Source organism: Anabrus simplex, chromosome 4 (genome assembly GCF_040414725.1).
Source record: "Anabrus simplex isolate iqAnaSimp1 chromosome 4, ASM4041472v1, whole genome shotgun sequence".
Taxonomy (NCBI): domain Eukaryota; kingdom Metazoa; phylum Arthropoda; class Insecta; order Orthoptera; family Tettigoniidae; genus Anabrus; species Anabrus simplex.
Genome location: NC_090268.1, coordinates 238,406,753 through 238,424,301, shown reverse-complemented (window position 1 = coordinate 238,424,301; position 17,549 = coordinate 238,406,753). Strand labels below are relative to the sequence as shown.

At 37.0% G+C, this 17,549-nt stretch overlaps 1 protein-coding gene across 3 annotated transcripts in view; it reads right to left on the bottom strand.

Annotated features, from left to right (window-relative positions):
* The window catches only part of fand (Pre-mRNA-splicing factor SYF1 fand), a 235,098-nt gene that overhangs the window by 122,082 nt on the left and 95,467 nt on the right, over window positions 1-17,549 (bottom strand). For all 3 annotated transcript variants that reach the window (XM_067145461.2, XM_067145462.2, XM_068227497.1), the window contains one exon: window positions 1,914-2,028. In XM_067145461.2, coding sequence (XP_067001562.2) covers window positions 1,914-2,028 — 115 coding nt within the window. The remainder of the gene's footprint in view (window positions 1-1,913; window positions 2,029-17,549) is intronic.

The window sequence follows — 17,549 nt, the reverse complement described above, 5'->3', positions numbered from 1 at the left end:
CTCCTTTACCCCAAACTGCATAACCTTGATGCCAGTTCTACCATCATTTGTGAGGGGAATTTTTCTGCAGCAACTAATGATGATTTGATTAAGCTCACTCCTCAACAGCAGGCTGCATGTAGAGACACATTTGTCAAAGCTGCTCATTCTTCACAGTGCAAGCTAGCCACATAGAAATCTAAAGACCCCAACTATAAGCATTTTGTGTCAATTTCTCAAGCTTTGTATCCAAAAAATATAATTTTGAATAACACTGATAAAATGCATGAGCTTGAGAAATTGTTTGGAGTAACAGATTTCTCACGAAACAATATCTGGTCTGGTTACTGTTCTCTGAAACATGCAATTCAAACCAAGATGAAAGAAAGTGAAAAATGTGATGTCATGCTTGGATTAACTGCAGTTCAGACAGAGCTCAGCATATTTGCTAAATACTGTCTTGAGTTGTTGTGGACCCCAACAAACAATGTAGATAGCAAGCGCGTGTTGTCTCATTACAACACAATGGTTACAGACAGACAGACAGACAGACAGACAGACAGACAGACAGACAGACAGACAGACAGACAGACAGACAGACAGACAGACAGACAGACAGACAGACAGACAGACAGACAGACAGCCAGACAGACAGACAGACAGACAGTGCAATTTGAAAAAAAGCAATGCCGAAGTTTGAACAATGAATTTGTATTGTGTGTGAACCAAGGACAATAATTGCACTTCATAAACTTGGAATCGTTAAAATTAATAATACCATGCGATTATTTTAACTTTGTAAATAGAAGCTAATTTTGGAAAAATAGATGCTAATTTTGAAACGAATAGATGCTAATTTTTCAGGTCCCTCATAATAGGATACACACCATGATGGGTCAGCATCAGAAGAGGGAGCAATAGAAAAAAGAGATGCCGGCAAACAAAAAAATACAAAAGGAGGAGGAAAATCTCCACAATTTTATACAATGCCTTCTTCATATAGACAGCCACTCTTCTCATCAATTTCAGGTCTTCTACATCCATTTCTTCTCAAGCCCCAAAGATCTCGTTACTGCTTCACAGTTTCATCAGAGGAGGGTAGGAGGGGGGAGACAGGCTTTAACACTCCCTAAGGGGCCATCTAGACAGATCTTGTTTTGATGTGGGAGGTGTAAAAGTAAGAAAGCTAGAAAAGCAGAGGAAAAGAGAAAATATTGAAGACATCAACGTAAGTGTAGGAATTCTCCAACCCTAAGGAATACATCTTTAACATTCTAGAAAATTTTCTTCCTTTTCAAGTTGTTTTACATCGCACCGACACAGATAAGTCTTATGGCGACGATGGGACAGGAAAGGGCTAGGAATGGGAAGGAAGCGGCCGTGGCCTTAATTAAGGTACAGCCCCATTACTTGCCTGGTGTGAAAATGGGAAACCATGGAAAACCATCTTCAGGGCTGCCGACAGTGGGGTTCGAAAATTCTTCAATTTATCCCACTTATTTATGGGTTCACTGGAGCCACCCTGGTTCAGGCCAGATGCCCTTGATTCTACGTGGCTTTTCAGGTGAAAATCTCAACCTGGGATTCATTTGAATTCAAAATTCATTCATCTGGACAGAAAGCGTGCAAGCATGCACGCACATGCACACACGCACGCACACACAGTCCTGAGAGAGAGCTACTGAAGACGCAAAATATATACTGTATATTTGGTTGAAAGTACCCCTAAGAGGTTTACCATAAACCATGAAAAACGTTATACTAAAAGGCAATTTTCGTGTAATTATCTAATTGCATATAATGTAGAAATCAGTACTTGGAGAGTTTAAGACACTTTCATGCTAAATCTGAAGCTACAATCAAGTGAGGGGTATTATATATTCTAACAACATAGAATAATAGTCAGATTGTTGCTATTTATGTTTAATACTTACTCTTTCAAAGAGACCACTACGAACATAGTAGTCTGCCAGAGAATTCCATAGATGGCCTAACTGATCCGTATACCTACGCAGTCCACCCCGAATAATGGCATCAACATTGAGTGACCTATCCAAATTCAAGTATATATTAGTAATTAGGATAGTTAGAGTAATACAAATAAACATCAGAAAATATCACATAAATTGAATAACTTTAATGTACATTCAGATTTATTTTGTATTAAAAGGATATTACTAAAACATGCGATAAATAGGACTTACTCATATGGAGAAGAATCTAGCAGATCTATAAAGATATTGGGCCATAGTGAAATAAGTTTGATATATTTCACATCCAAGGTTTTTGGCAATGCAAGGATGCGCAAGGTTAGGATAGGAGAGGTTCCAGATGTGGCTTAAGGTACAGCACCAGCATTTGCCTGGTGTGAAAATGGGAAACCACGAAAAATAATCTTCAGGGCTGCCAACGGTGGGATTCGAACCCACCATCTCCCAAATGCAAGTTCACAGCTACGCGGCCCTAACCCACGACCGACTCACTCGAGGCTATTTATTTAATGTTTTTTCAACTACTATCTGTTTTAAGGAACACTGGAGTGTTGGTTCTGTTACATGCTTGTAAATGTAATAACATGGGTCCCTTGTATTTAAGTACTCTTAAAGTGTCAATCACTAGTAGCAAGATTAGATCCTGCAACCGTGAGTGAAGGAACATTACTAACAGTGCTAAGACATGAACTGCATGGCAATTCTACATATATTCAAATCACACGCATTATATGACCACATCATATAATTAACTAACTGTAATGTTAGTAACAAACACATGATATTGTAACTATAATAGAAATTCAGATTTATTTTTTATTAAAACAATAATACTAAACCATTGAATAAATAGGACTTTAAAGCATTACTTGATTTTGATATGCCATACACAAGCAGGTATATTATACACAGTTCAAAAAAATTAGGTGAACATGTTTTTGAACTATGCCATGCTCCACAAAACAATACTTCACATCCAAGTATATTACCAACTAAACCTTTATTCTTTACCATTGAAGTATACAAAAGAACATCGATGAATTCACGTTCATTTTCAGAACACATACGGAAATGTCCAAATAGGAGCGAAAACAAAGTGATAAGGATTTTTATCACAGTTGGAGAGCTTCAGTATGGTGTACTGTATATCCTCCACGAGCATTTATCACAGCTTGGCACCTACGTGGCATGCTCCGTATAAGTTGACGGAGGTCATGTTACGGTATCAGGTCCCATTCTTCAATGAGAGCCTGTTCGAGGTCTTGGAGAGTCTATGGTGGAACAGGACTACCACGAACACATCTGTCGAGCCTATCCCACACATGTTCGATGGGATTAACGTCGGGACTCACTGCTGGCCATTCCATCTCTTGAATGTCCAGTTCTCGCAAGACAGCTCTGGTGATGCACGCTACATGAGCCCTGGCATTGTCGTGCATGAGTACGAATTCAGGGCCAACACCATATGCAGAAACCAACACATGCTGTAGCAGTATCTGCCCGATGTACCCCGCACCGGTAAGATTACCACGGGCGATGACAAAATCCGTACGGCCATCAATACTGATGCCACCCCAAACCATCACAGAACCTTGTCCGAATCGGTCGCCTTTCTGGACAACATTTGCCATGTTCTGCTCACCACGGCGTCCCCATACACATTGATGTCCACCACGCTGTGTCAAGGGAAATTTGGACTTGTCTGTGAACAACACAGGTCTCATTGGTGAAGCTGCCAGTTGACGTGGGTACTGGGAAACAGAAGGCAAGCTGCGCGATGTTGCTGCGTTAAACGGGGCACTCAAACAGGACATCTGGGTCGTAAGGACACTTCTCTTAACCTGTCCCTTACTGTCTGGTGACTCCAGTGACCCTCCTGAGGTCCTGTTGAGTTATCTGGCAGTTGCTGAACGACACCGCAATGCACAGGTGGTCAGATATCGGTCACCCTGTGGGGTTGTCATGCGTCCACGACCTTGTCCAACCCTTCTTGTAAACTGGCCTGTCTCACTGTAGCGATTCCACAAGCATTGAATAACTGACGGAGAGACACTGAGATCCATAGCAACACGACGAATCAAAGTGACAGTCCTTGCGAATTGAACCTTGTTAAGATGTCTCATGGGATGTGCTAGTTTACATTCAAGGTGCTCAAATGACCGCAGTAGTCCGTGTACCTCATAACGACACATGGACACACTGTTATTCACTTTGTTTTGAGGGGTCACCTGACATTTTAATACATGGCTAGACCTACATATGGATTATAACTTCGATTTGACATACCCTGAGTAGCTCAGGTCTCAAGGTGTGCTGTATGACCATTGGAACCCCATCTTCCAAATAAACGTTCACATACCAGACGTTACAAAAAATGTTCCCCTAATCTTTTTGAACTGTGTATATAAAACATTTCTGTGGCCAATAGCAAAATCATTATTATGCAGACAGGTGCATACAAAACAAGCTATGCCTGACAAATGTACATTTTGCAAGATTTCTGTGAAGGTGTACATAGTTGTATGCTTGTATAATTTTGAACAAAGAAGGTTAGGTGGTGGTGGTTTTTTTTTTTTTACAAGGTGTAATTTCAAAATATTTTCCTGAAGTGAACAAGGTGGAATCCTGTTCAAAATTACAATGCAAAGTTTTTGAGCATAAAGCTGCTGATCAGGTCACAGCAGCTGGTGATAGCCATTATCTGGCACTCTATATCTAGGAAGTTACCCAAGACATTAAATACAACACAATTGTCTCATTCAACTGAGTACAGTAGTCTGCCAAGTGAGCACTGCCTTTGGGTAACAAGAAAACAATCCCTATTCAATTTTTTTTTTCAAATGAAACTTGTCATCTATTCAAATTTGAAGAGATTGAAGATTTTCTCTCTCCTCCCAACTTCAACAGTAGTCTGCTATTATTATCAGTATATAATCCCCAAAACACTTTGGAACAAACTACATAGCTCCTTCCTATCAGATAAGCCTCATCACTAACAGGGGGAGGCTATGGCATATGGGTGATCGATTCAATCCATCTTTGGTACATGCGTAGGGAATAACCAGGAGTACCACAGATGCAAGTAGTAAGACGCAATTCTCAACCATTTCCAAGAAATTAATTAATAAAAAATTCCAGTGCACTTATGTGCAACAAAAAAAAAAAAAAAAAAAAAAACGTGCAAAAATACGGCATTTATCACTTGTGCAAGATGCCACAATAATAATTTCCCCTGCTTTTATGACCAATATAATCCTAGTTCGTGCTGTAATTCGCCGTACAAACAGCATGATAGTGAATAAAAAATAAGGTAAAAAAAGTTGTATAAAACACTGGGAATAAAAGTATTAATTTTTCAAACAGTCCCTGTACGATTTTTTCAGAACCCTTTTCCCCGCTAAAAAATTAATTTAATGGAATTGATGTGAAAATGAATATTATTGAAGACACCGTAATATGTGAGAGAAGTGAAATATTTGAAAAAATCATCCATCGACGGGATTCAATCCAGCAATCACGCGCTTACGAAGCGGAGCTCTTGCTGCTGCACCACGAGCTTGTTGCCTTTTTTGCAAATAGCATGCACATAACTGCACTGGAATATTTTATTTATTAATTTCTCGGGGGGCGTCTCACTACATGCACCTGTTATCCTACTGGTGTACCAAAGATGGATCGAATTGGTCACCCATGCGCCATAGCCTCCCCTTGTAAATAAAATACTTCAAATGAGAACAGAGTGGGATATAAAGTCAATTTTTCCTTTCCCCCTTTAATCACTACAGACAGAAGTAGTTATCAAAACACTTGTATCATATTCTTGCTCTTTCTTCATCTGAAGATAGGTAGCAGTAAACGTAATACGGTAAGTCAAGAAGATGTGATAAAGTCTGTAGGAATTATATGAGTGAATTGATTTCAAATAAATCAATTTCAAGATTTTAGTAAGAGCAGTGCCTCACATTCTAAATTAAACACAATTACAGCAAATACGGTCTTAAAAAAATCATTCATGGGTTTTCATTACTGTTAGCGAATTTTAGATTATCTTAAGGAATCAACATACCATGAACTAATAATAATAATAATAATAATAATAATAATAAAAAACAATTGCCGCAATGAGTTAACATCATGCGTAGTTTGTGTGCGCCTTATTTACATCCGTAAGAAAGAACAGTACTTCATTTATGGTTTCCAAACAGTATTTATGACAATATAATGTGTACTGTTGTTTAAGTGATTTTAGACACAAATATTCTATCATGTTTGTGTCATCAGTGGCAGCCATTTTATTTTAGCCTAAACTTGATCCAAGGATAACACACTGAAGACAAGCACTTGATATCACATTTATCTCTGCCATAAGTGTCAGCCATATTGATTGATTTGTCGTGACTGTCAAGGAAACCACGAAGAAGACTGGCACTATGTATGTTCTTCACAGCGTTGCCTAGGACACAGAGTTTGCATAATTTAGTATTGTTATTATACCTCTGAGACTAACAGCCTCGGTTGTAAGAACGAAGATTGACTCGTGACATCTTCTTAAAGCCTATTTCAGCTTGTGCACGATGCAAACCACTTGTGAAACTACCCCAGGAGGTAACCAATCCTTCCTCGACGCAATCAGGCATTCGTATTCCGGGGAGCCTGAAACATCACGCAGGGAAGAGTCGGAGCTTCCCAAAACCTCCAAACTGCCACCTAAGAAAAAACACTTTATGGTCACATTGAATGTGAATACGCAACTAAAGTTGGAAAACTAAAACAAGTCATCAGAAAAACGGACAAACATAACATTAGCATGTAATATGTGGTGGCACGGAGAACTGGAACTGGATGTTGTGTGTTGCAAGAAGTTAGAGTTTGAAAATGTAAGTTTTTTTAAATTTCTGTTTGTAATATTTTGAGAATTGAAGAAATAAGAACTCTGGACTCTGTAAATTTATGTGGTTAATAATTTAAATTAATGTCAGCAAGGGTGTAACTTGTCCAAAGGTTGATTTGATGTTTGTAATGTGATTTAAAAATGTAAAAGGTTATTTAAATTGAGACACCCTGTACGACACATGTGGTTTCCAATGATGAAATTTTTGGTGTTGTAATCGTAATGTTCCAGAACTTGTGTAATTGCTAAGTATCTTAACATGACCATATACGGTCATGCAATTCCATTTGCTAAAATTACCATTTCCTATTGGCGAAAAGGACCGGGAATCTAGGGTAAGTTTGACCTTATTGGTCGGTTGTGATCAGGCCATTTCCGGTCTTCTGCCGGCTTCAGAATTTTCGTGCGTGTGCTCGGCGTTATTTACATCCGACCGCTCTAGCGAGCGCAAGCTTGGGGGATTCCCTCGGGAGCTCCTGCCTTTCCGCGGTAAGTGTTATTTCAATGTTAATCTCAATGTTTTCTGGTTTTGTTTAATATAATTTATTACTTTGGTTTTTCTGTATTTCCTTGCTTAATGTATTTTTGTTTTAAATTTAACGTGTCCGAGTTCGCCCTAGATTCCCGCTGTTTATAATTTCAAGTCTTTCACTCTTTTTTTAATTCAACAATCCATTTATTTGTGTTTTTGGATTAATTGTATCAGTTTGTCAAAGCGTTAAGTATCGCCTGCTTTGTGATTTAACTTTGTTTTTGTAATTTTTGGTTTGTTATTTTTAATATAGTTGAACTAGAGGGTGTTTCATGTAAGTCTTTTCTCCCCCATAACGCCATACATTCCCATAGACCTCGTAGGATCCCAAGCACCTTCCACTATCCTCTCTTAGTTGTTATTTTTAGGCCTGTAAGTGTTCCCTTGTAATTAAATTAATTTTGCGTATCGAAAGTTACCTGTCACGTTTCCCTGTTCTGATGTGAATACACCACCACTTTGTTATTTACAACTATTCCTATATTTATATTTTATTACCACATTATTATTATTATTATTATTATTATTATTGTTATTGTTATTGTTATTATTATTATTATTATTATTATTATTATTATTATTATTATTATTATTATTATTATTATTATGTGTAAGCGTAATTGTCCCGATAACGGTTACAAGCATATTAGCATTGCAAGAAACTTGATTCACAGATGAAGAACCTTTTGAATCAGAAGGTTATAGAGTATATAAAGGGCAATAAGCCAAAAAGAACAGAAATGGCATGACACTGTTAGGAACTGGATTCATAGTGAACAAGAGATATTCTACGACTCAATAATCAGCATTGACTCAGCTTCAGAAAGGATATATTCTTTAACATTTTGATCGGTTAATAAAGCATGTACAATAATATACAATGGTCATGCACACAAAAAAAAAAAAAAAAAAAAAAAAAAAAAAACAAGATGAATACGGAGAGGGTTGAAGATTTTTGGGAACAACTTGAAGATACTGCGTCCAAGATACCACATCAGGTCAAAATTCTTGTAGGAGATTTCAATGCACAGATTGGCAGAGATTACAAACAGAGAAAAATAATAGGTGATTTTCCAGCACATAGTCGCACCAACAGGAACGGGGAAAGACTTATGAAATTTTGTTGACAATCTGAACTGAAGCTAATGTCAACACATTTCAAACGATGACCACGAAAGAAGACAACATGGGTATCACCAAACACAGAATTAGGAGAATACCAACTGGAACATACTGGTATCAGTCAAAGGAGTATGAAAGAGATACTCAATGTGAAAGTCAGAAAAGACAGTGATATAGAATCAGATCACTATTTTTCAGAGATAAAGGTAAAGTTCCAACCAAACAGAAATATGCATACAATGCATACAACAAGAGGAAACATCCAGAAACGAAAAGATAAGATCCAGCTAAAAAACAACTTTATAAAATACCAGGAAAAGACAGAGGGACATAACATGCGGGAAAACATACGAAAAAACATGACACAAGCGGCTCAAGAAGAGGGACAAAGAAAAAGAAGTAGAAAGCATAAATGGTGGAACACAGAGTGTGAAACAGAGCTTGAAAACAGACGAGATGCTTGGAAGAACTGGAACAGCAACAAGAGAGAAAATAATTTAAATCACTTCACAGAAACTAGGAAACGAATAGCAGGAATAATCCAAAAGGATAAAAGACATGCAGATAAAACTGAACTTCACAAACTAGAAGAAAATTTTAGTAAAAAGAACACAAGAGACTTTTACTGAGTATTCAAAAGCAGATTACAAGTGTACAGAACGAGGGGATTAACTTTCCATGATCAACAAGGCAGAGTGGCAGTAAACAACAAAGAAAACTGTATTATTCTAGCTGAATATTTTAAGGAGTTACTAAATTATGAAACACCAAAAGAATAATTAACAACAACGATACCTCAGGATTTTGAATAAATCATATGTAACCTCGGGAGTATAAACAACCAAAAGGCATCACACCAGGGGGAGTAGAAAAAATCAAGGAGTTAAAAAATGACAAAGCAACAGAAGACCAGATATTTGCTGAAATGATAAAGTGGGGAGGTGTAAATATGGTAGCAATCATGATCAATCTTATTCACGAGATTTGGGAAAAGGCCAGGATACCCGAAGATTGGAAAATGGCAAGTATATGTCCTATTCACAAGAAAGGAGACCATAAAGATGTGAACAACTATAGAGGAATTTCCCTAGTATCAATCATGTATAAGATCTTATCAAAAATTCTGTAAAACAGAGTGGAAAAACAGATAACAGACCAAATTGATGAATACCAAGCAGGGTTTAGAAAGGGAAGATCATGTGCTGCCAAATTTACATCCTCAAACCCATTATAAAGATTAGAAAAATCCAAAGTAAACCAGTTATCATGCCATTTGTAGATTTTCAGAACGTGTATGACTCAAATTGGAAAATTCTAAATTCCCATGGAGGGAATTAGATATTTTTCACCAATAGAGCATGTCAAAAATGTCAAGAACATATCAGATGTAAGGCTTTTCAGGCATTTGCTCTACCAACCAGTGTTTTGTCTTAGGTCTGACACTAGACTCATCAGAGTGGGATGTGTCAGACCCTACCCACTGACGCTGGGGTGTATGCAGGTGAACTTATCAGAAGCCCTTATAAGAGGCACAGTCTGATAACTGCATACGGGAGATAAATCTCCACAATGGAATTATTGCCCGCCTAGCAATTCCGAATGTAAAATTCTAAATTCCCATGGAGGGAATTAAGATATTTTTCACCAATAGAGCATGTCAAAAATGTCAAAAACATATCAGATGTAAGGCTTTTCAGGCATATGCTCTACCAACCAGTGAATATCAAAAACATATCAGATGTAAGGCTTTTCAGGCGTTTGCTCTACCAACCATATGGTCGATAGACAAACATTGTTGAATATACTGGAGAAATTTGGTGTTGATCACAAGACCAGATCAAAGAAACACACATCAACACTACATCTGAAGTAAGGTTCCAAGGAGAAGTATCAGGAGCATTTGGGGTTAAGACGGGATTAAGGCAGGGTGATGGCCTTTCACTGATACTGTTTAACCTGGTCTTAGAGAAAATAAGAGTATAGAGAACAGAATGCCAAATGAGTGGTGTACAGCTAGGTTACAAGAAAGACAACTTGAACGTGGATTGTTTGGCTTTTGCCGATGATATAGTGATCTTAAGCAAAACAGAAGATCAATGTAAGATGATGTTACACAAGCTTGATGAAATTGTAAGAAAGGCACAACTGAAAATATAATATGATAAGACTCGAGTAATGAACATGCTGACAGACTGGGAAATGGAACACAGGAAGATAAAGAAAGTATTATAATCTTTCAACTGATTCTGAGCCAAACATAAAGGAATCACTGAAGTTCATGACAACATTGAAGTTAGTTGAAATGATGAGAAAAGCATATATCCAGTTAATTTATGATTAGATACATTGATAATTCGGAGCAACTCGCTCAATTGAGTGTTAAGTTTAAGTAAATATTCAGTATGTGAAAATTTACAAGCTCATAACCTCATAGTATCAAAAAAATTTGTGTCCGGAATCTCAATTTTGAAGTAACATCAACTACTGTTGAGTGAAGAGGACCACATATGACAGGAAAGTAAAGTGTTTGCTAATGTGCAATGTTTCATTTCAATGACAGTTCCTATAATGCAGTGAATGAACTGGACTAAATATTCAGAATTACACATGTCAGATTTACCTTCACTTGGATTATTTATGCATTATCTGCTTACTATGAACATATACAAATGATTGAGCGTTCTTTTAGGAAACTATCGATCCAAACAGAATTGAAGAGACAACGGGATATGAATTATTGGGCGCATTCCATTGTTAATCGAGCATTCCCGCTCGTGAGATTCTCAGAAGTGCTATAAAAAGTGGTTAAGCTGCAAGGATTTACCATCAATCAACATATTATTAATGAAATGAGATTTCTTAAAAGAACAATAAAGAAAGAGAATGAGCATTGTTTCCCATGAATGACAAAAAATCTAGCTGCAGTGCGGTTGAATCTATCTTATGATTGTATGCCAATAAGTAAAGAAAACATTAAGCGTAAAAACCTTAGTTCTTTAATGAAAGAAAACAAGGTGAGTGTTGTAACTGAATATTGTTATACTTATTTAGGTGTATAAAATTGTACTAATTGGACTGTACAAGTTACAGGTTACTCTATGACGGATCAGAGGAAGAACTGTCATATTGAAAGAGTCACTGATATCAATATGCAGGCCTAAGCTGGGATGGATTCCCATCAGGCCTGGAAAATGCAATAATAACAATTGGATGAGGGAATGTCACAATATCCTGAGGACCAAGATGTATGGATCATATCTTCAAGAACTCGCCAATTAAGATGAGTACAAAAAACTTGCCCTTTACCTATTCTGCTAAATTGTACATTGTGTAGCTACACATTTCCTCTTACGTTTATGAGCATAATATATTATACGTAAATGCAACTTGAGCGATACTGCAGAATCATCTATATACATTTTATAATGTCGTCATGCACACTAATCCTCTTAAATGTTGGCATGATTGAAATATAAATTAATAATGTGCCGATTTCATTTAAATTTTGAATGCACACTTACAGGTTGTAATACAGGAATTTCATTATAATCTAGGCTATCGTCTCAGTGATACTGTTTTTCTGATGAATTTAATTTACCAATTTCTTCATGAGTAAGTCTTACTGGTAATACTTAAAAAGTATTTATTATGTTGTTAAGGTTAGGAAGTTCTCCTTTATGAATTAGATATTTCATATGGCCTGGCCAAGTCTTCATGAGAGAAATATTTCAATAAACAGCATGGATGCGGATAATAGAATTCACGTTTGTTTGAAACTGAGAACATATTCTTCGGCAGTTATGAGCCTGTGTATTTGAATGAAAGGTTTAATATGCATGCTGCGCATATGAGGTTATACAGTTTTAATATATAAGTAATAATAACAACAACGTAAATGTTTCCACCTTTTCAATACTAAAATATATTCACAAAAATATAAATTACACGGTACAAGTTTCGACCCATCTGGGGGTCATCATCAGCCGTATTGGAGCAAATATCACTTTTGGCGAAATCCTAAGAAAATGTCATTTTAAAGAATAACAAGTGAAATGAGATGTTATTATGGTAATAGTTAATAATACAAGGAATATACATACTAAGAGGTTTTTAACAAAGAATAAAGTATAAATGGGGTGTTGTAAAAATTATAATTATGGAAATCAGTAAGTTCTTGTATTGAAATGACATATATAAAATTATATATGGCTTAGGAAGAGGGCTTAAGGTGGGGCTGAAGGGTGCGGGAGAAAGTGTAATTGTCTTGGAAAAGTACCTTTGATTAAATTTAGGATTGAGTTTAGGTTGGCTGCATTATTGTTTCTGAGGAAAGTGATAAATACATTGAAGAGTATGTTGGGTTTCTCTGAGATTTCATTGAGATTGTGACTGGCATTAAAGTATTGGTCTAGGTGTATGTAGTAATTTTCCATTATGTTGAGTAAAGGGCCCTTGTTTGCTAATACGAGGATGTCCATGTCTTGTTCAATATTGGTGAAATTATGGTTATAATCTTGCATGTGTTGGCCGATGGCTGAAAACCTGTTGTATTTTATTGCGTTAGTGTGCTCGTGGTATCTGATAATGAAGTTTCTCCCGGTTTGCCCGATGTAGGTTTTTTTACAGGTGGTACAGTTTTGTCGAATGTTAAGATCGTTGATATAATTGATGATGATGTCGTTCACAATTCTAATGTTAGATTGTTTCTTGGGAATTAAGTATTACGTATAATGTAATATTATCTTCGAGAAATCCCAAAAATGTTGATACTTGAATACGGTGGAGGAAATGATCATCATGCGAATCTCAATGAGATATTGCAAAATGGACAGGCACTTATGGCTTACAGTTGTACCATGAGGGTACTGGTTTTTGAATAATGTCTTCAAAAATGAATATGTTAATAGTCATCTGTGATATTAATATGATACATGAATATGAGACAGGTATTATATGAATGATAGGTACAAATGGTATGAAGTTCTTTGAACATAATGTTACCCCAATGAGACATTCAAGTTGCACTATGAGTAAGGATAAAGTCAGGGTCATACTACCCAATGTACAATCTATTTATTTCCCTTAGATTAGCAGTAGTGTTGGTGCATGTATCTTGTAGACGTTGGCAGGATTTTCAGCAATCCGGAGGAGAGACCCTGGACAAGTTGAGATGTTATAGTGTCTTGATGATTTCAATCCATGATTTTCATTATGGTAGTGTGTAGATTTGAATATCTTTTTTGTTTTGTTTGTTTGTTTAGATGCAGCAGCTTGATGACACCATGATTATTTTGTTCTTCTGCTTTAACACTTCTTTCGATTTATTATCTGTCGTTAGTTGCAGAGTGTGTTGGGACCCTTGTTTCTTTTCAGGTTCCATGGCGTTGCATGTATTTATTTCAGTGACTGCTCAAGTTGTTAATTGGATGCAGTTGTTTTATGCGACGGTTGTAAACGTTATGTTAATGGAATACTAAAGGACAAGGTTTTACCCAGAATGGACACGAAAGCATGAATAAATTTTTTTTATTGCGGCAGATAAAACAAATGATTTGAGATGAATGCACTGTTAATTTGATATCTAAGCCTTCAGCAACTTTTATGTTAACAGTGATAGTTCATTGACCTACCTTTATTCAGGTATTACTGGATTTGCATGTATTTATCTTTAATATTAGATCGGCCTACAATCATTGTTAACGGCAGAATGACATTGTAACACCACGAGCGGAGGAAACAAGACAATTTTAATGTATAGTAAAAACTACGCCATTTATCGTATTCAATACTTACTATTTGTCCACCCATGTTGTAAAATTTCCTTTTATTATTAATTATATTTCTTTCAATAACTTGATATCATTAAATCAGAATATTCTACCAACTGAAGTAGATTTTAAGTGTTTTAATTTATAAAATAGGATTTCTATTAGCCTCAGATAGTCATGAAATGCCATAATGATAAAATTAAAATGCTGATAATTATTATGGACTGTAACCGGTGCCTAATAGAACCTTCACACCTACGAGTGGATTCTCATGTAGCTCCATTGAGTAATGCCAAGGTGTATATACAACATTTCTTCAAACCGCGCTGTTGTAAATTTCAGTAGAAACGGTTACAGTTTACCTTTTTGGCTCCCAATCCTCGAGCACGAAAGGTTATAGTATCCAAATTCAAGTATCTCGGTGAGTGGATACAGTTCAATGGTCTCGATAATGAAGCGAATAAGAGTAGGATGAAGAAAATGGATTTAGCTTACTAACTCACACAAAATGTATACAACAAAAAATCATTGTTGATAAGAACAAAATTAAGACACTACAATACAGTAATAAGAAAAACAGAAGGTGAGGACATGAGGAAGATAGAAAGGAAAATTTTATGTAAGATATTAGGTCCTAGAAAGACAGGTGACATCTGGAAGAAAAGAAGGAATGAAGAACTGTACAAACAGATGAAATGAGAAAAAAATGACTGAAGTTTGTTGGACACATTCATCAGATGAGTAACGACAGATTGGCTAAGAGGATACGGGGGTACACCAGGAAATGCAAGAGCATCACAATCTGAACAAAAGAAGTTATGAAAGATCTAACTTAACTAGGTCTAACCACCGAAAGCATGTTGGACAGAAACAAATTCCGGAAAATAGTTGACAGACCAGAGAGGCAAAAACGAACTTTGACCGACCGACAGAGGGAGGCTAGGAGTCAAAATATGAAGAGTTTTGGGAGCATAAGAGACAGGAAGCCAAAAAGCAGAAGCATAAGCTAAGCATGATCCATAGAAGGCCAAAACGAATGTTTAAAAAATGAATAATAATAATAATAATAATAATAATAATAATAATAATAATAATAATAATCTTCTTTTGGGATTCAAACAGGAGTCACACAGGGAAATGGACTATCTCCCCTTCAATTCAACAGTGTCCCTGACAAAGTGATTAGAGAGGGGCACCGCAAAATGCAAGGAATTGGCAGCGGTATATGAATGGGATACAAGAACAAAGGAATTGGAGTCTAGTCTTTGCAGATGACATTGTGGTTCTGTCAGAGTCAACAGAGGAGGCATGAAACCAAATTGTCCAACTCCAGAAAGAAGCAAGTAATGCAGGCCTATGAGAAGACACAATACATGACCAACATCGAAACAGCACCCAGATGGATGAGGGTTGAGAGAGAAAGGATTCAGAAAGTGGAGAAATTCAAATATCTGGGAGAGTGGATAAACAATACCCTGTCAGAAAGAGAGGCGCTGTTATCGAGAAACAGCAAGATGAAATTGGCATATAAACTAACTATAAACACTTACAACAAGAAGATCTCGAGCAATGCAAAACTCAGATACTACCAGACAGTGATCTGCCTGGAGGCTTTGTATGCAGCTGAATGTTTGAACCTGATAAAAACAGGATTGGTAAAAAAAAAGTTGGAACTGGTGGACAGAATGATTCTGAGGAAGATACTGGGACCCCAAAGAACAGATGATGGATCCTACAGAAAGAAAGGAAACCAAGAATTATATCTCAAGATGGAAAAGATTTCAGATACCATCTGGAAGAGGAGAGCCATGTTCTCTGGACATATCTACCGAATGAATCTGGAAAGACTGACCAATCGGTAATAAGATTTTTTCTGGGGGAGGGGGTCGAATGTTGCTTCATGTCCGTAGGTAAAACCTTAAATTGCCCTACACGTTTCCCCCGGGTGGTGCTAAGAAAGCAACAGTGATAACATGGGGCCTCACGGCCATGACAGTAGAAGTCCTTCTAAGGACTCAGCATTCAATATTCGGACCCTGGGCCCTCAATTAACTATTTGTCAGCTTAACATTGAGGACTTTAGTAAAGCTAAGTGTGAATATCTACCCAAGATACTAGAGGAACAATCAGTAGATGCATTGGCACTGCAAGAAATCCACACAGAAGATGATATTCAGCTGTCTAATAGGGGTAAAATTCCGGGATACAAGATTGCGACAGAACTACATCACCCAAAATATGGCATTGCTATCTACAATCAAGAGTGATATTGAAGACTGTACAGTCTTGCCATCTGATATACGTCAGAATAACTTCTCGGCTTCCATTAAGATACAGGATGTTACCATCATAAATGTCTATAAGCCTCCAATGGTCTGCTGGCCAGATCTTGTCACCACTGTACCTGATGAAGATCGTATAATACTTGGTTATTTTAACAGCCATCATACTTCTTGGGGATATGACAGAAATGATGAAAATGGGGATAAGTTGTTTGAATGGATGGATATAAATAATCTCACACAGATATTTGATGCTAAAGATCGCGGCACATTCCATTCTACTCGGTGGAACCAGAACTATTCTCCTGACCTTTGCTTTGTCTCACAGGGCCTGATGAATCCGACACCACAAATCCGAAGACAAGTTCTGAAGGACTTTCTACGCAGCCAGCACGGACCAATCATTTACAACCTCAGTATACATATCCCTGTAATAAGAACTGTACCCCAACTTCGCTGGAAATTGCAAAAAGGTGACTGGGATATGTATGCAAGGTATACAGATGCTAATATTAGATGGGTGCAACCACCCCTGAGAACTATGACCGGTTTGTTGGCTTAATCAAATCTGCTGCCAAAAGAAGCATTCCTAGAGGTTTTAGGAAAGACTATGTCCCCAGTTGGAATGAAGAAACAACTCACCTAAACTGTGAATTTGAACAAGACAGTACTCATGAAAAAGCAACTGAACTTCTGAAATCCTTAGACAATGTTAGAAGGGAGAAATGGACCAAGTCTGTTGAAACCTTGAACTTTACTCACTCAAGTAGGAAAGCATGATCCCTCATACGAAAACTGGACGCAACATCTATACCATCGAGAAATAATTCATGTATCAATGTAGAATCCATAGCTAACCACCTCGTTTCTACATCTAAGATTGTAGGGCACAAGAAGTTCAGTAGAAAGACACAATTGGAATTCAATCAGTTAAAACAGGAAGTCAAACCACATTCAGTGTACTTACAGCCATTCACTTTTTTT